The 22,881-nt window shown below is 42.0% G+C and overlaps 2 protein-coding genes across 2 annotated transcripts; one reads left to right on the forward strand and one right to left on the reverse strand.

Annotated features, from left to right (window-relative positions):
• Positions 1-1,311: 1,311 nt before the first annotated feature.
• On the reverse strand, positions 1,312-15,525 carry PTTG1 (PTTG1 regulator of sister chromatid separation, securin). Its single transcript, XM_081184764.1, has 7 exons — positions 15,451-15,525; positions 5,531-5,564; positions 4,575-4,686; positions 3,754-3,923; positions 2,973-3,063; positions 1,756-1,905; positions 1,312-1,472 (listed from the first exon to the last, which is right to left on the reverse strand). Exons 3-7 carry the CDS (start codon positions 4,663-4,665, stop codon positions 1,399-1,401), a joined length of 576 nt encoding a protein of 191 aa, XP_081040890.1. The 5' UTR covers positions 4,666-4,686; positions 5,531-5,564; positions 15,451-15,525; the 3' UTR covers positions 1,312-1,398.
• On the forward strand, positions 8,765-21,886 carry SLU7 (SLU7 homolog, splicing factor). The gene is made up of 15 exons (XM_081184747.1): positions 8,765-8,965; positions 11,836-11,989; positions 12,342-12,422; positions 12,602-12,766; positions 13,402-13,470; positions 14,320-14,367; positions 15,043-15,174; positions 15,492-15,589; positions 16,845-16,912; positions 17,868-18,007; positions 18,654-18,815; positions 19,669-19,773; positions 19,885-19,956; positions 20,739-20,849; positions 21,199-21,886. The coding sequence occupies exons 1-15, from the start codon at positions 8,802-8,804 to the stop codon at positions 21,376-21,378; spliced, it is 1,749 nt and encodes a 582-aa protein (XP_081040873.1). The 5' UTR covers positions 8,765-8,801; the 3' UTR covers positions 21,379-21,886.
• The last annotated feature ends 995 nt before the right edge of the window (positions 21,887-22,881 follow it).

Consider the following 22,881-nt stretch of genomic DNA (forward strand, 5'->3'; position numbering starts at 1 on the left):
AATTCCTTTGCACCGACTATATGCTACAGAAAATGTTTGACCAAAGGAGAGAGCAGTGTAGAAGTCCCTATGTGAAATGGGGGCGGGGGGAGGAATAATTGTCATTAGCTCTGCTTGGCTAGTTCCAAGACTTAAAGAGGTCTCCTATGATAGCACTTCCATGCAAATAAATGAGCCAATGCTTTAACAAGCTTTCTTTAGGCAGAGAATCTTCCTGCGCCCCATCCTAGGGTGGGAGAGGGAAAGGACAACAAAGCAGAAGAGAAATAAGCCTGGTGCAGAAACCTACCCATACGTACTAGGAAGACCTATGGATTAAAATAGCTTACTTACAAGTAGACCCAGGATTGTAACTTGATAGAGCCTTTCTCAACCTTGGATCCCAAGATGATGTTGGACTACAACTCCTCTCATCTCTAGCAGGACCAGTGGTCAGGGATGGTGGGAACTATAGGCCAAGAACATTTGAGGAACAAAGGTTGAGAAAGGCTGCCCTAAAATTTTCAGCCTGTTAACCAGACTTGATTCAAGTGCACCAAGAACTTTCCTGAAACTAGCTTTCACTTAACATGCTACAAAGGTTATTCGACTGCCGTTCCTTATTTTAAAAAAGAGAAAACCTCTTCATCATTTCAATGGGTTGTTGAAGGAAGGTCATATTGCTATCCTTGAAAAGTTTCCTGGCTGAAATTTCCAGATGATAAGTGGTTAATTATTTAAACAGACATTTCCCAGGAGATGCTGGTTATGCTGTTCTATCCCCCTGCCTGAATGGAGATAAATATGGTGTTGGAAGGCTTCTGTAAAATCAAGGTAGGAGGATCCAAAATTGCTTTTGCTTCCCATAGCACCTGAGCACTTGTCAAATCACAGAAGTAGTGTGTACATGATTCAGTCATTCTACAGTGACCAACATCAACACTCCTTTAGAACGAAGTCTAGGCCACACCGCTGATCAGAATTGCAAGTCCCGCCTCATTGGCAGCCTCCTTCCAGTCTGGGTACATCACCATGTCTGAACTTCAGAGTTGTCCATTTCACTGAACTGGACTACCAAACTCAGATTCACAGATCCACATTCAGGTGAGCAAAAGGGATGAAGCAGACATAGCAACAAGCCACCAAATGACTGAGACTGCAAGACCAACCATGTTTAGGAGCCTCCTTCACAACCCTATTTGTAATTTTCTCCTTTTGTCAAGGAAAGCAGTCTGGAGTCCTAATCTTAACTGCATTGACGAGCTTTGCCCAATCTTCTGGTTTCTGGCAAGTTTTACTTTGTTTTGTTAAGTCAGTTCATTCAAAGTCATCTTGCGATTTTAATCCAAGTCCTTTATTATGAAAATTAATACAGCTTGCTCAAAATTCAGCTTAAAAAGAGATAAGCCTGTTTACATATTATAAGGGAGGGGGAAGATCAATTACTATTTCATCCAAAGTTGCCAGAAAGTCTTGAGTGGACTGCCGGGTATCTGAAAGATTTAAAAAGCCAGTTAACATCAAGTCAGATACATTCAAATTTTAATATTTTCATTTCTAATGTTCATGGTTACATTTCTAATCTCCATTTTTTTTTCAGTGCCCCTTTTACCCTAGTCACCCAAATGTTAGACAGTTGTTGCTGGACAACCACCAAGTTGCTTCTCAATTCTTTCTGTGTTTGCTCTGTTCCAACCAAGTATTGCCCCTTACAATGTAGCATTACAGCCACTCATTTTACTGGATGCAAATCACTTTTTTTTTTTTTTTACTTACCATAGCCCCATGAAATGGAAGGCTCTTTTGCAGGTACAGAGATTGTGCTTGCAAATCTGTCAGAGGCATTTTCAAATACCATCAGAGGAACTCCAGTCAGGGGCATGTGGCTCAACCTGTGCTCTTCAGGAACTTCAAAACTCTCAAAGTCTGTTTGGAAAGAACAACCGTGGTTAGCACTGCCCCTGAGCATCACTCTCCATTACTTGTTAGAGGAGTGGGGCAGTGACATAATTCACTCAGCTAGCAGGGCTTACACTGCTATTGAGTAGCACACAAAGAGCATAAATAAAATACAGTGGTGCCTCACAAGACGAAAGTAATCCGTTCCGCGAGTCTCTTCGTCTAGCGGTTTTTTCGTCTTGCGAAGCAACCCTATTAGCGGATTAGCGGATTAGCGCTATTAGCAGTTTAGCGGCTATTAAAGGCTTAGCGGCTTAGCGGCTAAAAGGCTATTAGCGGCTTAGCGGCTTAGAAAAAGGGGGGAAAGCGGGGGAAAATCGGAACACTCGCAAGACGTTTTCGTCTTGCGAAGCAAGCCCATAGGGAAATTCGTCTTGCGAAGCAGCTCAAAAACGGAAAACCCTTTCGTCTAGCGGGTTTTCCGTCTTGCGAGGCATTCGTCTTGCGGGGCACCACTGTACCTAAGACTGATTTTTCAATTCAGTTTTCCTCAACCTATTTATCCGTTATGCCTGGCAACTTCTAGAACAGTAATCCTGCAACTTACATGTATTTAATGTGTGACCATTCAGTTTAACATGCTTGACTGATGTTGATGATGATAATAATAATAATGATGATGATGATAGTTACAGATAGGTAGCCGTGTTGGTCTGCCATAGTCAAAATAAAAAAATTCCTTCCAGTAGCACCTTAAAGACCAACTAGGTTAGGTCTTTAACTTAGTTGGTCTTTAAGGTGCTACTGGAAGGAATTTTTTTATTTTAATGATGATGATGATGATGATGATGATGATGATGATATTAAAAATAATAATGATGATGATGATGATAGGACAGGCACCTGAGGGGAAAGTCTTTGGCAATCCCACCTACCAATGAACCCAATACATTTTGACATTACACAATTTTGCCTTTAGGTGCGATCCCCAGAACATAACCCCAGCATGCGTTGCAGCTTACGGTATAGAAGCTCAGTCAATCAATCACCCCCACTATCCCAAGGAAACCAAAATAATCCTTGGCCGGCATTACCTAAAGGATCATAGGAAAAGAGGTTCTCCTTTTCTGGATAGTCTTCAGTAACCATGCTGCTGCTTTCAACTCTGTTTGCAGTTTCAGTAGCCTTAAATGAGGATAACCAGAAAAAGTGGTTACAACAAAGTCATACAACAGCCAGACTAGAGATTTCTCCCGTTAATATGCTGAATCTTTGCTTCCCACTGGTGAACCATGGACCACAGCTTGGGAATCACCTAAATCATGTTTATTATAACACCATGACTTCTTGTTCCCAACTCCTTAACCAAGGAGGAATTAGAAAATAGGCTGCCTCCACATTTCTTCCCTTTCCCAGAGGCTTCCCTTATCTTCACTTAGAAATCCCCTTTAAGGTGCCACCCTGGTTTTTGTTGTGACCAGATTTTCCAGTGTTCTTAGCTTTAATCATCCTTGTGAATGGATTCTTCCTTCATGAGCTAGAGAGAAAACTGGTCTCTATGTACACACAACTCTCTTATTCCTGCTATGTGCCAGTCATCCCCCTATTTCATACCCACCAATGTACTACTTTTCTGGAATAAAAGTTTTACACAAGATGAAAGCTTTAGTTACTCAAGAGGCTAGTTTAAGGAGAGCTGATCATTATCACTTGCTGAAATTTTGACAGATTGGCACACATCTATGACCTTTTCTATTCAGCTTGCCTAAGCTGCAGCTCTGATTGTTTTGCTTATATCTGGGACAGTTCTCCAGCCTAGGAATAATTCTGTTTTGAGAATCAAATGTAGTCCTGTGGAGTATTAGCTCTACTAACCTTTTTCGTAGAAGACTTTTTTCCTTTTGGGAAGTTACTCTTTGTTGTTGTTAAAGGCCTATTCAAATTTCCTAGAACCTTCCTGACAGACTGGGATGTTGCTGGATTTACGTTAGCTGTCCTTCCAACAAGTGGAGTCTTGGGGCAAGACCTTTCAGCAAAACTCTTTGCTATGGAAGAAAATCAAGTCAGCCAACATGCTTGAGACCCAAAGTACCAAAACTTCTTCATTCAAGGGCACCACAGACAAAACAAGCCAGAACGTACATTTATCATGTTATATGAACCCAAGATTGTTGTTTGTCTCTCTCCAAACAAGCCAAGAGCAGTAAACCAAGGTTTGTTCTTAGCTTATAACTCTTGGTTCATTTGGAGATAAACAAGTGCAGGTTCAGGTGACATGACAAACCAGGCCCTCGTTTGTTTCATCCAAAATGCAGCAGGAATGCCCCAGGAGATTCTGAGTGTGCTGCTTGTTCACATTAAACCATGGTTAATGTGACAGGCAAGACAAGCAAATCAAGCCAGGGCAGCTAAGAATACTCCATGAGGCAGAATAAAGGAGAAGCCACTTAGTTCTCATTTTTCCTTCCTCCTGGCATCCTGTCCTTCCACAAAGATTCATCATCCGGTACCTCTAAGCTGAGCTGACCTGTTATCATTGCTGCCTCCAAAAAAAGGAGGAGAAAGCTATAAAAAGTTGATATTAAGCATTCTGAATTATTAATTCAAGTTCATCAGCATCTTTAATGTAGCTTTGGTTTAAAATAGGTATTTCCGTTCATTTATACCAGTTTAAATTCACATGGATACAAACTTACATGGTGCAGATACCAACTGCATCCGACCCTTAGAAGAAGCAACCGTGCCAATTTCATCATTCTCTTTTTCTATGTAAATTTGTGTCGCCATCACTTTGACATCCAAGGATTGCTAGAACAGATATATACATTATTATTTCGTGTTTTCTTGCATCCTTAGCCTTCTGTCATCATCATAGGAGTCCAAGTATGTCACTAGTAGTGCTTCAATCACTTGGGGAAACTCCTCCAGAACCTTCTGGAGCAAAGGCGGCCACTGGTTTAATGCACTTCTTTCAAGTGTTTGTCTTGACTAGGTACAGTGCACTGGGATGTGCAGATAACTGTTAAACACTAGACAGAACTCAAATTGCAAACAAAAACTACTCACTAAAGCAGTTTAGAAAAATACATGGTGGTGGTGACAAAACAGTCTTTTTTAAAAAAAAAACTTTTTCAAAGTGTCTATTTACAGAGGACTACATTCTGAAATTAAGAACAACAGCGAACTATTGCTGCCTACTCAGAAGTAGGTCCCACCGAGTTCAATTGGTCTTATTCTCAGATAAATGCTTAAAAGAATTGTAGCCTAAAATTGCAGGTTTTGACACATATACTAAAGCAATACTTTCCATGCTACCACATACTCTTGAGTGCCAGTGTTGAATGCCAGACATTAGCATTATAGCAGTGTAACCCAAAAAGTAACAGCAAAAAAGGGAGGGGGACCCTACAAAGTGTATTCCCACCCACATTGTTCTCCATCATTTTAATGCAGTCTCACTAACTTGCCTGACCATGTGCAGGAGTACTCAGCAATAAGGCACACAGAACTCCAGGAAACCTACTGACTGTCCATCTTAAGTACAGTCAGGACTGGAGTCTTAGGTTGCCCTAGACCTGATTGATTTAACTTGTGTTTCTAACTCTTAGGAAAAAAACACCAAAAAGCCAACTTCTCTTTTAGCATTACTTACCTGCCTATAGAATGGACCAAAGGAAACAAAGAACCTGACAGCAATAAGAAAAAAATTAATTTAGTCCAAGCAAAAAGGATACAGAATTTTAGAAAAGCAACACAACTTGTTACTAAACATAAAACCAGCACACTTGAATTAGAATCGATAGAGACGAGACATTAGGAAGCAATGACAAAAAAAGGAAACAAAATTTTAGGGCAAACAAGCTTTTAAACCTCGCATCCACCCATTGCCAAACAATTGATAACACGCACACTAACAGCGATACACCACTAACGAGCTCCGCTTTCCTCACGGGTCACTTTTAAATCATCACCCTCCTTCCCCATTGGTCGTTCCTCGCCGCGTGAGCCGCTGCTGATTGCTACCTCGGTAAACCAATGGCGGAGGAGAGGAGGCGGGGTTTCACGCTTTCCCGGCTCGTTAAAGAACCCACGACGAGGCAAAGGGACAGCAGATGAAGTGTGCTAGGTGAAGGTGCGCGTAACTGTATTTCCTATGGGAGCAGTGCACAGTGGGAGTTCATTCCCAGCTACGTATGCGTGGGATCAGACTGCAAAGCCCTAAAGTCACCCTTGCTCGCTGCACTCGGCGGAGTCAGACAGGAGGTCTCGGAGTGCAACACTTTCGGAGTATAAATAATAAATTGTTGTTGTTACTATCACCATTATTACTATTTATTATTATTATTATTATTGGCGGCGGAGAAGGCAGCCCTGTCGATCTGCTGCAACAAAAACAAAGAGGGCGTCCCCCGCCCGGGCTTCCAATGCTAGTCCTAATCCTTTTCCGGAGTCTCATTGTACTGGGATTTACTCACAAATCAGTGGGTAGCCATATAAAGATTGAAGCCAGCCACAATGCTTAAGGCATGAGTCCCATCTAGTGCAAGGAAGCTCATGCATACAGCCACTGAAACAGTCCTGCCCAGGAGGACTGCTTTGCTCTAGATGGGGTTCCTCCTTCTGCCCTTACAGGACGGCAGCCTTTAGCTCAGTGTTTACTAAGCTTGGTTCTGCAGCTGTTTTGGGACTACAATTCCCATCATCCCTAGCTAGCAAGACCAGTGGTCAGGTGTGATGGGAATTGGTAGTCCGAAAACAGGTTGAGCCCCAAGGTTGGGAAACACTGTATGATTTAGCTGCTCCAGAGGAGGTTGCCGGACCAAAACCCCTCGTTGGCTGGCTTTCGACCCTCGGGGCTCTAATTAAGACGCGCACCGAAAACAAAGCGCCCTGGAGTCATAGTGGGACTGAACCCCGAGTAAATGCACGTGGGAATCGGGCTGCCATGGTAGGACCGGGCGGGGGACGCCGAGAGGCCTTGGGAATCAGGGCGGTGCTCCTTTAAGAGGAAGGCGGGTGGAGCGGCGCGCTGCATTGTGGGAAGCGGAAGCAAAGCGGAAGTGAGGCCTGCTCGGTGCCGAGAATCCTGTGGCGTAGAAACGGCAGCTGTCGGGGCTGGCAGCTGTCGGTAAGGCTGGATTTTGTGGCTGCCCTGGGAGTGTTACCCGGCGGAGGAGACTTTACTTCCCCCATAGGACAGCAGAGACCGGCTCCACTTTCTTGACAGGAGTGCTTATTTATACGGAGCGCGTATTCGGGATACGGTGTCTCCCTGGGCGTTTAAAATCCCGGGAGCCTCCGTGGTGGCTGCTGTGTCTCCTCGTTCCTTTGGGTTTCGGTGCATTGTTTTCACACAGAGGAGTAAACGAAGGCCCGCTAAGGCCTCACGTCAGCACCTTCTCTGGAGGTTTATTTGGTTTACCTGTTTCAGCTACGTATTCGTCGCGGGAAACACAAGAGGGACTTTTTGTGCTTCTTTTCGGCTTCTTGAAGTCCTTGTGGTTGGGGGCGGGGGTTAAAACTGGGGCCGACCGTATAGCGAGCTCCTGCTCTAGCCTACCGCCCTTCTCCCCCACTTACAGCACCTCTCCGTTAAACGCACAATTCCAGTTGCCAGGCTGATTGATCAGTACATTAACTGTGCTTGAAATTATTTGCTTGCTTCCAGTTGCTTAGATCAGATAGATGTTCTTTTGCTATGATGCAGAGCTGTCAACTTTTCCCTTTTCTTGCGAGGAATCCTATTCGGAATAAGGGAATTTCCCTTTAAAAAAGGGGGAAACGTTGACAGCTGTGTATGATGGCTAAGCAGGTCATAGCTGAGGTGTTCTCATTAAACTGTTACTAATGAGAGGGAGGCGAACCCACATAAACATAGTTACGTACTGCTATGACTAATAATGCTAACTCGTTGAGAATGGTTCATAAAGAAATAAACATTGGTGGCTAAATCCTGTTAGAGGAGTCTTCTAGGGCAGTGTTTCCCTAACGTTTTTGGGCAACGGCACACCTGCTTACCGGAAAAAAATCTCGCGGCACACCACCATTAAAGCCCCGCCCCGTGACGTCAGCGCGCAGCGTCACGCCGGGAGGGACGCACAAAAGTGAACGTTTTTTCCCTCCCCCTTGCCGGGGTGGGAGGAGGCAGCAGAGCGAGGGCAGCTGAGGCGGCGGCGGCTGCGATAGCGGGCGGAGGAGGAGCCGTCGCCGGGAGTTGCTGCTGCTGCTGTTGCTGCTGCTGCCCGGACATGCCGGCCTCCTCCTCCTCCGCTGTCTCGCGCGCCTCCCTTTTGCGCGCGCTGCCCCGCCGCTCGGCACGACCACCGCGGAGCCGCCCCGGCTCGACGCGGATCCTCGCCGCCGCCGCCTCTCGCCGCCGCCTCTCGCCCGCCTCCCTCCCACGGCACACCAGCCGGTGTCTCACGGCACAGTAGTGTGCCGCGGAACACCGGTTGGGAAACACTGTTCTAGGGATCTATGCAGCCACAGAAGGAATGGAGAAAATAGCTGGGAGGCTTATAACTCACAAAACATCAGATAGGCTAGCTAGCTTTTGGTTTCACGTTCGCCTAATTTATAGGAGGTGGTAACTTATCTCTGCATGTTACGGTTTTTGAATCATTTCTTGGATTCATGGCGAGCTTGTTCATTATCCCACTAATCCCAGCTGCTTCTGTTTCTGTTATCATCTCTCAGAGAGAGAATGGTGTTATATTTCATATAGTAGCTACTTTTTCTGATGGCTGTGGCCTGGCTCCAAATGCTACAAGCACATCAGTGAAGGGTCAGTGGGAGAATTATTACATGCAAAATACTGATTATAGTTAACAGTTTGAGATTATTCATAAGGACATGTATTAAAACAGTGTTTGATCTGTTTCTGTGGCTGATAAACCTACATTCTTATTTGTAGGTAAAAGATCATGGAATCTGGTAGTATGGAAACGATAGCTGCTAACCCTCCTGGAGGGTCAAATGGCTTAGAAGAGCCTAAGAAGATGACCAGGGAGGACTGGAGGAAGAAAAAGGAATTGGAAGAACAGAGAAAACTGGGCAATGCACCAGCAGAAGTAGATGAAGAGGGAAAGTAAGTCTTGTGTATCCCTTCATATCTGCTAGCAGTTCCCTTGTATTTCCTTCAAAGTTGCACTTCTTTTATGACTTTTTGTTGTTTTATTTTTTTGAAGTTAGAAGGTATGTACCTTGAAGGAATTTCTTTCATCTTGCTTGAATTTCTATAGCCAGTGGGTAATGAAATGAATGAACTGAAATGTATGGTTTATTCCTGCCTTCAGCCTGTCTAGTCTTTTCCTAACCTTTCCAGAGTGGGGCAGGCAATTGGAAGGGATTGAAATCTTGAAATGTGAGGTTTTAAAAAGCTCAGTGCTCGGAATATTGATCTGGGAGGGGAAAAGACTCGTACTTCCTATATAACACGGTATCCTTTTACAGTACAGTGGTACCTCTGGATGCGAACGGGATCCATTCCGGAGCCCCGTTCACATCCTGAGTAGAATGTATGCTTGTGACGTCATTTTGAGTGTCTGCGCATGCATAAGTGGCAAAACCCAGAGGTAACACTGAGCATAACCTGAAAACGCTCAACCTGAAGCATATTTAACCCGAGGTATGACTGTATTGTTAAGACAATCGAACATGGTTTTGACCCTCCATTGACTCATGGACCCTTATGGAGAAACACTTTGATTGCCTTTATTGGAACATCTAAAACATGCTACCATCTGCCGCTATTTTCTCTCTTATCTGCACAGTGGCTAAGCTCTGTTTACCTTGTGTGGGTATGTTTTGATACAGTGGTACCTCGGGTTACAAACACTTCGGGTTACGGACTCCGCTAATCTGGAAGTAGTGCCTCGGGTTAAGAACTTTGCCCCCGGATGAGAACAGAAATCGTGCAGCGGCAGCAGCGGGAGGCTCCATTAGCTAAAGTGGTGACCTCCGGAATGAATTAAGTTTGTAACCAGAGGTACCACTGTACTTGAAATTAACAATCTATTTTTTGACTTAAGGTTATATTACGAAGCAGCAGCCTTCTGCTGGCTGAAAGATTGGTTTTTACTAGAGAATACAGATGTCCTAGACCTGGAAGGTTTTAATAACTCGTTAGGATGGCATGCGTATTTGTGGTACGGCAAGGCAAAAGCACATGGAATGTTTAAAAACCATATTGTCAGGAAAGCAATTTTTACGGTCTGGATGAAATACAAAGACTTACTGGAAAGTAAGACTCCGAGGTGGCTATCACCAATAGAGGCCAAGGCACGTAAAAAACCCAATATGGAGGCCGGCTGGCCGAAATATTGGGAAATAATAGAAAATATTGGAGATAATTGGAGGTTGCAGAGCTTTGAAAAATTAAAGGACAAGGTGCAAGATTGGTTTCATTATGCCCAAATTAATGAGGTTGTTAAGTTGGATAAAAAAATAGGATTCCAGGTGGAAAAATCGAAACTTGAGACAGAGTTGTTAGAACCAAAGACCAAGGTATTATCGAGAATGTATAACTTGCTGCTTAAATGGAATACACAGGATGAGACAGTTAAATCAGCCATGATAAAGTGGGCTCAAGACATTGGGTACAATATCATGTTTGAAGACTGGGAAAGGTTATGGACCACCGATATGAAATTTACGGCATGTAATGCCTTGAAAGAAAACATTATGAAAATGATATACAGGTGGTACATGACCCCAGTCAAGCTTGCTAAGATATACCATTTGTCTGATAACAAATGTTGGAAGTGTAAGGAGGCTGAAGGAACATTCTTTCACCTTTGGTGGACCTGTCCAAGAGTGAAGGCCTTCTGGGAAATGATTTACAATGAGTTAAAAAAGGTGTTTAAGTACACCTTTCCTAAGAAACCGGAGGCCTTCCTCTTGGGCATTATGGGCCAAAAGGTGTTAAAGAAGGACAGAACGTTTTTTATGTATGCAACTACAGCAGCAAGAATTCTTATCGCTAAATATTGGAAGAATCAAGATTTGCCCACACTGGAAGAGTGGCAAACGCAACTGATAGACTACATGGAGTTGGCCGAGATGACTGCCAGGATCCGAGATCTGGGAGAAGAAGCAATGGAGGAGGGCTGGAAGAAATTTAAGGACTATTTGCAAAAACATTATAAGTTATATGAACTATAGGATTTCGTACGATTTGGAAGGATAGCCCCAGCAATGAGAGTGGAATGTATATGAAATTAGATAATAATAATGAAAGAACCAATGTTTAAATGTTTAAAAAAGGACAATATATGTGTTTATTGAATAATTAGGACAATAAGTAATTTAAACCTAATATGTAACTGAAAGTACAAAAGAAACATATGAAACAAGGTTATAATTTGCTGAAAAAATTTATTATTTGAGAATGCACTGTGCGGGAGATGTGGGGAAGTCCGATGATGGATTGAAACAAGCTTTGGTAACAATCTGTCTTTTTTTCTTTTCTTTTCTTGTTTTCTTCGTTTTTCTGTGCTGTTCAAATTTATCTGGAAAAAATGTAATAAAAATATTTTTTTTTAAAATGAAGTATTTTTAAAAGCACTGAATTGGGGATTCTGTTGTCATCCCTTCTGTGGGTCTGATTCTATGTACTTGGAGGCATGTCTCAGTTGAGTTCAGCTGGGTGTCAGGTTCCATGGTAGGGAAAAGGCAGCATATAAATGTCAGAGCAGAATATAAATAAATAATGAAATGATCCTAACAGTTTCCACTTAGATGTCTTCTTGATCTCTATCTCTACATGGGAACCCTTATAGACTTAAGGTCCATCTTACCTGGTCACAAAGCATTCACAACATTATTTTGTGGATATCTGTAACATTTAGATGTTCAACAATGCAACCATAACACAACCATATTTATTCAGAAGTAATTCCAAGTATGTTCAATGGGGCTTACTCCCACTTCAATGTGTGTTTTTTCTATTTATTACAGAGACATCAACCCTCATATTCCTCAGTACATTTCCTCAGTCCCATGGTATATAGATCCTTCAAAAAGGCCTACACTAAAGCATCAGAGACCTCAGCCAGAGAAGCAACAAGAATTTACATTTCTAGGGGAATGGTATAAGCGAGGAGTCAAAGAGGTAGGTCGCCATGATGGGAATGCTGGCGCTCTAGAATGTGAATAAATCCAAATCAGTTTGCGGTCCTTTATTTCTTATTACTGGCATCCAAAAGATTGAGTTCAGTGATAGTTTGTCATCTTTCTGAGTATCAGATGTTGTGGGATAGTTTTACATTACTTGACTTGCAGGGGTACACTTCAAGCTAAGGATCAAGTTCTCTGCAATTATCATTACAGATAAAATTAATTGTATTGTAGATCTGTTTCTTTTGCAGTCAAATGGGGCCAACTATATTCTGATCAAGGCTGAGCGGAGGGAAGTAGGTGTGCTGTTGATAGGAAGTTTTCATTTGTTTTTGTTTTTTGCTCAGAATTCTCATGCAACCAAGTACCGCAAAGGAGCATGTGAGAACTGTGGTGCCCTTACACACAAGAAGAAAGATTGCTTAGAGGTAAGCACTATTATTATTTTTACATGAAATTGGATAAAATTAACTGTGAATCTTGCTAACATCCTGAAAAATTAATTTCCCCAAGCTCTCTGATACAAAAAAATGAATAATAATGTGGCCAGTTCCTTTCTGAAGAACAGGAGCAATGCTAAGGTTGTGATCTAATTCCTTCCCTGCAGAGACCTAGAAAGGTTGGAGCCAAATTCACAGGAACCAACATTGCACCAGATGAGCACATGCAACCACAGCTGATGTTTGACTATGATGGAAAAAGAGACCGTTGGAATGGCTATAATCCAGAGGAGCATATGAAGATTGTAGAAGAATACGCCAAGGTTGATTTAGTAAGTAGGGTGGTGTGTTTTTTTCTTTTTAAAAGATTCTGACAGTCTCTTGGGAAGTTGTGGCATATATCAATGTTAAAATAGGTCACTTTTTAATCTAGAGGAGAATTAACTTGCACACTAACTTAAATACCAGTAGAAATGTTTAAGGTAAGGTGCATGAAAAGCTGCCTTTTACTCAGCCAGACGATTGAGCCAAGAGTGACTTTCGAACAATGCATTTTGTCCAGTGCTGCTGTTTCGCTCATGCAGCGTATGTCAGCTTGTGCAAGAAAACGTCCACTTCCTCTTCTTCCTGCAGACCGCTGTAGCTCTTCAAAATCTTTCCAAATTGTTGGGGGGCTCTGTGGAACAGATTTTGGGGGTACACGAGGGGAAGAGGAAGTTCTGTTGAGCATGCAGAACACCACTCACAAAACAATGGATAATTCCCACTTGTCTAGTGAAAGTTGTCCTCTGGTGAGAAGAACTTCTGCTTCCTAAGGGTTAGTAAGGGGATTGTTCATACTGAATTTTAGTACCAAACTAGACAGATTTAATTTTAATTAAACAACATCGATGTTTGCATGATGAATGAAGTGGTTGTGGAAACTTTCAGACCAATGTGAGAAGTAATCCTGCTTTCATTTTAACAGGCTAAACGCTCACTGAAAGTGCAGAAGCTCCAGGAGGAGCTGGCTTCAGGAAAGCTGACGGAGCAAGTGGTAAGTGAACTGAAAACAGTTGTTGTTGTTGTTGTTGTTTAGTCGTGTCCAACTCTTTGTGACACCATGGACCAGAGCATGCCAGGCACTCCTGTCTTCCACTGCTTCCCGCAGTTTGGTCAAACTCATGCTGGTAGCAAAACATTAGTACCCTGGTGTTTTATCACAAGGGATGTGTGTCCCCCTTTCTCACATGTCACCTCTGCTATTAAAGTTAAAGGTATAGGATGATGCTGAGGGCACAAATAAGCACTAAGGATAAAGGGACCCCTGACCATTAGGTCCAGTCGTGGCCGACTCTGGGGTTGCGGCACTCATCTCGCTTTATTGGCCGAGGGAGCCAGCGTACAGCTTCCGGGTCATGTGGCCAGCATGACAGCTGCTTCTGTCGAACCAGAGCAGCGCATGGAAACGCCGTTTACCTTCCCCCCGGAGTGATACCTATTTATCTACTTGCACTTTTGACATGCTTTTGAACTGCTAGGTTGGCAGGAGCAGGGACCGAGCAACAGAAGCTCACCCGTCGCGCTAGATCAGGCTTAAATCTACCTTAAGTGTAAAGCTTTTGCTATGAACAAACCAACAGGAGTGCTTACTCATTTGGGCGTGCCCTTCATTTTGCAGAAGATACTGAATTTCTTCACTAGGTGGCAGTATAAACCCTACTTTTAATACTAAAGCTTCTTTTGAACTGGGAGGAAACCAGAGCCATTTCAGGGTATTTTCTTTCAACTTCCTCAATAAAGTTAATTTCAGTATTACACTTTTTTAAAAAATATTTTGACATTTAAAACTAAAATACAAAATTGAGCTTATATACTGTGCTAATGCTACTTTTCCTTGCCGCAGAACTCCCCGCGACATAGATGGGGAGAAGAGGAACCAAATTCACAAACGGTAAAGAATATTTCAAAAAACTCACAAGATACAGGAGAGAGAATTGTTTTTTCACAGAAAATGGCTTGGTGTACTATGAGATGGGCAACTGGATCACGCTAAAGGACCAAATCTAGAACTGAACCTGCCTCTGTGGGCCATTTTGATAGGTGCTTGGAACCACCCACCTATTAATCACCTTCTATCATATATGATGGACCAGAACCTATTACTGTTAAAAGGAAAAGTGAAAAATTGGGGGAGGGGTCTACCTCTTTTCTCACCCCAACCAGGTACCTCTAATAATCAGCATCACTTTATGAAAATAAGGGAGGTTGTTGTTTTATTTAAGCATTTTTGCATAGAGACAACAAAATTAATCAGCTGCCCTTTCAGCTCTGTGCTGCTTGAGTAGCATGGACCAACTAGAGGGATGTTTTGCATCTATTTCTGGATCTAAGTGACCTGTCCTGCAAGGATGAAATAGACTTTGGCAAATCTAACCTCACTTAGATCCTAATAAATTAAAACATATATGACTCTTATAAAATTGTTTTTTTTATTTTATTTACAGAGCACTAATAAAATTGTGTGAATTTTTTAAATAGTTTAAAGGTCTTTGCATTTCAGATTAATTGTGCAAATGAGTTCTACACCTATTGCTCTTTTGAATAATAGATCTTGCTATGTTTTCAGGAAAGAGATCATAACAGTGAAGATGAAGATGAAGACAAATATGCAGATGACATTGATATGCCTGGACAGAATTTTGACTCCAAAAGGCGTATTACAGTCCGAAACCTGCGTATTCGGGAGGATATCGCTAAAGTAAGCAGATTCACATTAAGCCTTGTCATTGTGTAGCTGCTGTCTGTGTTTTACTGGTGGATTAAGAAAAGTACACAACATTCTTCTTGCCTTCATCAAGCTTTATTAATTAATATATGCAACCAATAGTCTCTTTTCGATTTCTCATCCTTAACTGAAAATTAATTGCTTAGTGACATTAAGAAATCCATTTAACTTAAAATAAAATGAGGATTTGATTAGCTGCATAGATGAGTTGGCATTAAGAGTTCTTCAAGGGGTGGTTGGCTCTGTTACCTGCACTGAAGCTTCAAGTCTGTATTCTCGTGTCTTTTCAGTACTTGCGGAATCTTGATCCCAATTCTGCATACTATGATCCTAAAACCAGAGCAATGAGAGAGAATCCATATGCCAATGCTGGAAAGAATCCAGATGAGTAAGTTTGAAACTAACTTGCTTGGATAATTTACATGTCTTGTGCATCCTTTCAAACAATAATATTTGGGTACCGGTGAAACCCATACATGACAGTAGAAAAGCATTCATTAGTACTAATTTGATACTGGGGGTTTCGTGGGTGGCATCCAAAACCTCATGAATGGACCTCCCTTTTCCCTATCTGCCAGAAGCTTCCCAAACTAGGTTTTAGGGCATGCAAGTGGGGGGGGGGGTGGATCTGTTCTACCAACAATATCCATTCCACTGGTTAAGAAACACTTGGATTTCACCCATGGAAAGAAATTAGATTTGACATCTCCATTGCGCCTAATCATTTGGTTGAAATTAATTATTCTGTTGAAGAAAGATTAGTCCCCCTTTATTTAGTAGAATAACTAAATGCTGCACAGACATTCACATATCCATGTGCTATCCCACTAGGGGCAAGGGCTCTTGAGCTTCTGGGGGGACTGATACCCAAAAGCTTATCTCTCTTTCATCCAAGCTTTACTTTGTGCTGGAGTAAGGAGTAAATAAAAAATTATCTGAGTCTCTGAAGCTGCTTGTTATCGTAGCCAAGCTTGAGATGAGACCATGCTTTCCTTTCAAGCCTTCTGTATACAGCCAGAGGGTTCAGTGATAGACATGGTTTTCTCTTTTGAGTTGCAGTTTGGGGAAAGTAAAAGATCTGAAATCTCTTGTGTGGTTTGTTATCTACAGCTCAGGACTGGTGACAGAAACCCCTGCCTCTAAGACCCACAGCACAGTTGGGATGACTTTCATGGGGATGGGAGAGGTTTGGTGGTGAGCATAAATAGAGGCTGGCTTGTAAGTCACCAACAAATGTGGGCCCCAGATGCTGTGTAAGAAAGCTCTGTTGCAGGAGGGTAGCAGTACATTCCTTTCTTGTGTGTGGTTTTAATCTGAAAGCTGTTTCTCATACTGCATTTTGATAATGGATAATTGCTCTGATTACAAGCATATTGCCTGAAAAGCTGATGCATGCAGTTGAGTCTCCTCAGAGACGCAAGAAGCAGGCTGGATTTTACAGATCTATGGCAGAACTCATCACTTGTGTTGCTTTTGGGGGTGGTGCAGGGACTTGTGTTGCTTATTGAAGCACATCTTTGCAAACATGGGAATGGCTCCTTTCAATGAAAGTGTCCTAACAAAGAAGAAAGAACTCATATTGTAATGTAAAACCACTCATACTTCCTGTGCATCCTGGTTACTTACAAGGTCTTTCCTTCCAGGGTCAGTTACGCAGGTGACAACTTCGTTCGTTACACGGGGGCTACCATTTCTATGGCGCAAACTCAGCGTAAGTACTGAATCTGCCAGTCATGTTTTCTTCAGTTGTACCATCTACTACTACTTAATGAAACCTGCTTTTGGCAGTGGAAGGAACTATTCTCAGTTTAATCTTCAGGGGAGTTTCAATTTTGGGCAAATAGAGGGAAAGGGTCCTTATTCAGAGGAAACCGTCCCCCCCAAAAAAATTTTTAGAGAAATATTGGGGTTTTTCAATGTTCCCCCTTGCATACCTCCCCTTGCCCTCAAATAAAGGAAAACAAACTGCTACGGGGTGCATTTGTGCCTCCATACTGCCAAAGGAACACTGGCTGCAGAGAGCATCATGCAGTTGTGAGTTCTCTTAGGCTTCTGAGGCCAGGAGTTAGGCTGAAAGGAAGTAGGTGGTTGTTTGTTTGTTTGTTTGTTTGTTTGCTTGCTTGCTTGCTTGCTTGCTCACTCACTTCCCTTCAGCATGGGGTATAAAATGGGGGAGGGCCTGCAGTCCCCTTTGTATCCTTAGATAATTCTCCAAGGCAGCTCTCTTTCCTCTGCCCCTTGGAAACCATGAACCCTCTGCTCAAAGCAAGTGGGTTCCAGGCTAACTTAAGCAGATGGACAGTGATGTTGTGGGCTGTTCTTGAAGCTGGCTCAGTAGAGCCAAGTCTAGAGAGTTCATGGCAGCTGTTCCTAGAACTGGCTCTGTGAAGCTGAGAATAATTCATGGGAGTAGAAGGGAGTAAAAACAGAAAGAACCTTACCCTTTGCCTTGTCTTCCTTTACCCCCACTTCCTCAAATATGAACCAAAATTATTTGGTTCATATTGAGAGCAAAACCAGTTTATACCATGAAGTTAGTATGTATGTATGTATGTATGTATATATAAGCAAATATATATATATATATATATATATATATATATATATATATATATATATATGCAAATAGTTATTGCAAACATTCTCTCTCCTTAATTCCTTAAAAGTGTTTGCCTGGGAAGCCTATGAAAAAGGCTCTGAAGTTCATCTTCAGGCAGATCCTACAAAACTTGAACTCTTGTATAAGTCCTTCAAAGTGAAAAAAGAAGACTTCAAGGAGCAACAGAAAGAAACCATCCTGGAGAAGGTAAATCAGCCTCATATATAAGCACCAGACTAGTAGCTGTAGACAATCAGAAATGCAGCAAGCAAGATTTACTGAATTACATATTTTGAACAGAACCTTGGGCCAATTTGTAAGGTTTTATAAATTTGTAAGGTTTTATAAATAAAAAAACCCCTTCATTTAAGCCCCTTAAAAGAATACAACACACAACAAGGAGTAAATAGGTTCACAAACCAATTGATTTTTGAGGTGGAAATAGATTTATAGTCTAACCTTGCTGTGCATTTGCTTTAAAAAAATTACTGCTAGAATTTTATGCAGTTTTGCTTGTGTTGGTGTGTTCTATTCTACTGAAGAGAAATTTGAAAATGCTTTCAATACACATGCACCTGAACTCTTTTAAAAGAGCACAGTGGACAGGCGATGACCATTTTGCGCACGTACAATTGATGCACAACCGCCGACACGCGGGTCATTTTAATGGCAGGACAGGCTTCTGTGTGCTCTACTGACCAGAAACACAACCCCGTGCAAATTGGGTTGCCTGTATATAAGTATAGTGTTTCCTGTAATATCCAGATAGGGATTCTTGATTAGTAAAATACTGTATAGTTAAACTGTAGATAATCCTTTGCTAAAGATTTTTCCAAACTTTATTTCTTAACAGTACGGGGGAGAAGAACATCTGGATGCCCCACCGCCTGAGTTGCTGCTTGCTCAGACGGAAGATTACGTGGAATATTCTAGACATGGAACAGTTATTAAAGGCCAAGAGAAGGCTGTTGCTCGTTCTAAATATGAGGAAGATGTAACTATCAACAACCACACAGTAAGTAACCAAGAACAGGAAACCTTACTAAAAATAAGGCTACACTTTATATTTTTGAATAAGGGTTCTACTGCTCAGAATTAATTCTGAGCTGTGCTCCCCTTCAGCTGCAAGCAGCCAAATTCTGGCCTGCATGCAGTTCATAGGTATGAGTTGAGTTCTCCTGTGCTTACATAGTCACTACTCCACTGTAAAGCAGTTGGTTTTAAAAGTTACTTATTACAATGATTCCTTTGCAGGGAGAAGCAATAAAAGCTGCCTTCCCTCCTTCCGCTTATTGTGGGCAGAAGGAACCTTCCTTGAACATAGGGTGACATCTAGATCCAGCCCCATCGTTTCACTTTGCAAATATTTGACTTGGAAACTTAAAATATCAGTTTTCAAAATCTGCAGATACTGTACATCTGTTCAGGGCGCAGTTCAGCAAAAATGAAGCCCTTTATGTCCCATTTTGGCAGCAGAATTATGCATATGTTCAGAAACTCAGTCAAGTAAACTAAAACATCCAAAGGGCTGAACTCTGGGTTGCCCCAGATGTTGCAACCTTTCCTCATAGGGCAGTTGCTCTAACCCTTGGTCCAGCAGCCTTTTCTCACAGTGGCTAACCAGGTGCCTCTGGGAAGCCAACAAGCAGGACACGAGTACAACAAATCCTTCCTAAGTTGAAGATTTGACTTTAATAGACGTTTAATAAATCCTCTGTAAGTAGATTTCATGATTTCAGGGAAAGTAATATTTCTCAAAAGTTTAGTTGTATCCTGAACAACATTTATATAATTCTGTAACTTTACATCAGCACAAGCAATGGTGGTAAAAGTAACTGATTTTACTTTTCTTTTTATTCCCCCTGCAGTGCATTTGGGGTTCCTATTGGAAAGAAGGCAAATGGGGATACAAATGCTGCTACTCATTTGTAAAGTATTCATATTGCACCGGAGAAGCTGGAAGAGAAATTGCTGTAAGAACTGGCCTAAGAAATAAATTTTCCACTTCTAAGTTTTAAAAAACCAGGCTAATACATGCTTCTCCTGTTGAATTTTATTTTCTCTCCTATTTTCTCTCTCTACAGAACGCTGATGAGGAATTGCCCATTGAAGTGCCTGAGGAAGAGTACGTGACCAAACAAAGAACTCTAGTGGAGGTAGGTTGCCTTTTTCTCCTGCCTGCTTTCCTTTACAAAAGAAAAGAAAACCCTATTGGTGTGTCAAGAGGAAGAGAGATAATTTTAGTTTGTAGCACAGAAATGGGGAATTGCATCCAGCCAGCAGGCCAGATCTCCATGCCCACTGCAGGTCACCTGCCATCACTAGGTGAAGTTGTTTTTCTTTGCAGACAAACTTGAACTCAAGTCAGGCTGCAAAGAAAGGTCACTGCAGCCAATACCAGCTGGGGTTGTAGTCAATGCCAATCAGCCAAGTGACGCTGATTAAAACCTCTGCTTTTGGCAGGAATCAGTTGCGCTTGGGAGCTCAAATCAGGAGTTCTTTAATGACACTAATCTCAGCAGAGCTTGTATTTGGCATCAAATTTTAAAGGTGCCGAATGCAAGTCCTGCTTAGCAAGAAACAATTGGCAGCGCCCTAATCGTTCCTTTGCAGCTGTGTCTTTACTTGCTCCACACCTGGTGTTACATACATCTGGTGTGCAGCAGATGGATGTGGTTTAAGGGAAACTGCCCCATGGGCCCAATTAAACCCCCGCCAGGCCTAATTTGGCTTGTGGGCCGGAAGTTCCCCACTACTGATATAGAGGAATAGTTCTCTTTAACTGCAAGATCCGCCTAGTGGTTATTCAAAATAAGAAAGCACAGCCCATGTAACGTTTCATCCTTCAAAGTCTCAAAAAGTCCCTAGGTTCTTTTACTGCAAGTTGTTATACGTGGGGCTGCCTCCGAATACTATTGCTTTTTTCCACCCTCTGCAGATGCATCAGGAGAAACAAAAAGAGGAGAAGAAGAAAAAGAAGAAAAAGCACAAGAAGAGTACAGGTTCTGATAGTGAAGAAGATAGAAAGAAACAGGAAAAATTAAAGAAGGTATGCTTGAAATAAGAATAATCTGCCAGCTGCATTTTTCTTGCTTATTAGTAATTTTAAAACCGATGGATTCCTTTTGTTAGCAGATGTAAAGTGCTGAATACAACTTGGTGACTTTTAGGCATACTCTTTTGGGTGAATACTTGTGACGGTGTTTAGACCAGTAGCCAACAGCTGGAATCCCATGGGCTAAACCTACATTATGCCACATGACCATCTTAATGCTGCAGACAATTTCTCTCCATCCCTGCCTATCATTAAAGAAACCTCACTCCCTGTATTGGATCTTGCTGACTTCTGTAAACTCATATTGTCACACAGTTATGGATTGTGTTTTGTTTTCCTTTAGGCACTGAATGCTGAAGAAGCCCGTCTCCTTCACGTGAAAGAAATAATGCAGTTAGATGAGAGAAAGAGGCCGTATAACAGCATGTATGAAAGCCGAGAACCAACAGAGGAAGAAATGGAAGCTTATCGAATGAAGCGCCAGCGGCCAGATGATCCTATGGCCTCGTTTCTGGGGCAGTAACTTTTATGAAAGAACTTGCAAGCCCACAGGACTTGGGTGTTGTTTTTATATTTGATCACCAAGTAGAACACCTGCCAGTTTTCTGTATTGTATTGTGTATGTGTATATAAATATGGCATATAAATATGGCAATGTTACAACTGAAAAAAGAGAGTGTACAGTTTACATCTTGAGTTTCCTTTGTAAATGGAAATGTTTTGTCAGCCATAACCTCCTGGTTGCAGTTATGATGCCCAGCGGGTTTATTAATTCAAAAAGGCAACGTTCTTCTCTCTCAGAATGTGTCATATCCCCAAACCAAAAATAGCAGGAGTCACTTATTTCTTCTGTTTGAAGGGAACAAGAGTTTGGTACTTTCCGCTTGGCAAATACACAGTTGTAACCTACTTTTATGTATAAATTAACTCAGTAAAGTTGGGGGGGAGGGTATTCTTATCAGAAGTTAACAGAATTCTACTCTTGTGAAGCCATTTGTCTGGTTAAAATCTCAGACAGCTTCTCGGCAGAATTGGCTGAAATTTCCAAGTATCTCGTGTGTCTTAAAAGTGTTGCTCTGGGAGTTAGCTATCAGAACATCTTCCCCAATTGCTCTGCATTCATCATCTAAAGTACCAGATCCTTTTCTTTCCTCCCACTCTCTGTGCTTGCATGCTGGAAGCACTGGATTGTGCTCACAGTTGTCAGCAATAGCTGTGGCATATAATGTTAAATGCTCATTTTTTAGTACAGGTGAGTTGGATTCTAAGTGTAATAGATAATGAACCAGATATCTTCTTCCTTTTCTGGCATCCTTGGGAATACCCTATCCCAAACCATTAGGATAGAGGCATAACTTCATGAACCAGAGTCTGCTTCTTCAGATGCATGAAGTATTGCCCTCAGTTGGAAGATAAATGTACCCCTGTAGGCATGGAGGTAGACCATCTTGAAGGAGGGTGCAGTCTGTGTCTGTTCTTCATAGCACTCAGATTAAGAGAGTAGCAACTTCCCCTCACAATGTCACACATTAATGTAATAGTGGGACAGAAATCCCCAGTGAATAGAATCCCTAAATGAATAGAATCATATTTGCTGATAAACTAGAATTTAACATAGAACTGTAGTTTTGGAAGGGACCCAAACCCCTACAATGCAGGAATCTCAACTGAAGCATCCATGTCAGATGGCCATCCAACCTCTGCTTAAAAACCTGCTTCTATAACCTAAGGGGAACCATTCCATAACTTCATACTCAAGTATCCTCCTGAAGTTATTTGTTGTCCAATAATAGTTATTGTTCTGGTCAATAGTCGGGTGTCCTGGAAGATTTAAGTGTCCCCTAGTAACCTGGCATTTTAATGAGGCACTTAGACAATCTCTATGGTTTAGGCAGAAGAATGGCTATGTTTTTCCTATGATGATAGCAGAGGGGCATTGTTGGCAGGTGCTAGATACATTTCATTGGCAAATATGCCCTAGTGATGTAGTTGTTGGGTCTTGGAAAAGGGAAACAATTCAGTTTCC

This window comes from Podarcis bocagei (genome assembly GCF_964188305.1).
Source record: "Podarcis bocagei genome assembly, chromosome: 2".
Classification (NCBI taxonomy): domain Eukaryota; kingdom Metazoa; phylum Chordata; class Lepidosauria; order Squamata; family Lacertidae; genus Podarcis; species Podarcis bocagei.

Excerpts from the sequence above, each read along its gene's own strand:
- PTTG1 (XM_081184764.1), bottom strand. The coding sequence starts at position 4,665 with ATGGCGACACAAATTTACATAGAAAAAGAGAATGATGAAATTGGCACG. Across the intron at positions 3,924-4,574 it reads GCAGTTGGTATCTGCACCAT|CAAAGAGTTTTGCTGAAAGG; the intron begins GTAAGTTTGTAT and ends TTTCTTCCATAG. Across the intron at positions 3,064-3,753 it reads AAAAGTCTTCTACGAAAAAG|GCTACTGAAACTGCAAACAG; the intron begins GTTAGTAGAGCT and ends TCCTCATTTAAG.
- SLU7 (XM_081184747.1), top strand. The coding sequence starts at position 8,802 with ATGGAATCTGGTAGTATGGAAACGATAGCTGCTAACCCTCCTGGAGGG. Across the intron at positions 16,913-17,867 it reads TTCTATGGCGCAAACTCAGC|TGTTTGCCTGGGAAGCCTAT; the intron begins GTAAGTACTGAA and ends ATTCCTTAAAAG. Across the intron at positions 18,816-19,668 it reads TAACTATCAACAACCACACA|TGCATTTGGGGTTCCTATTG; the intron begins GTAAGTAACCAA and ends TTCCCCCTGCAG.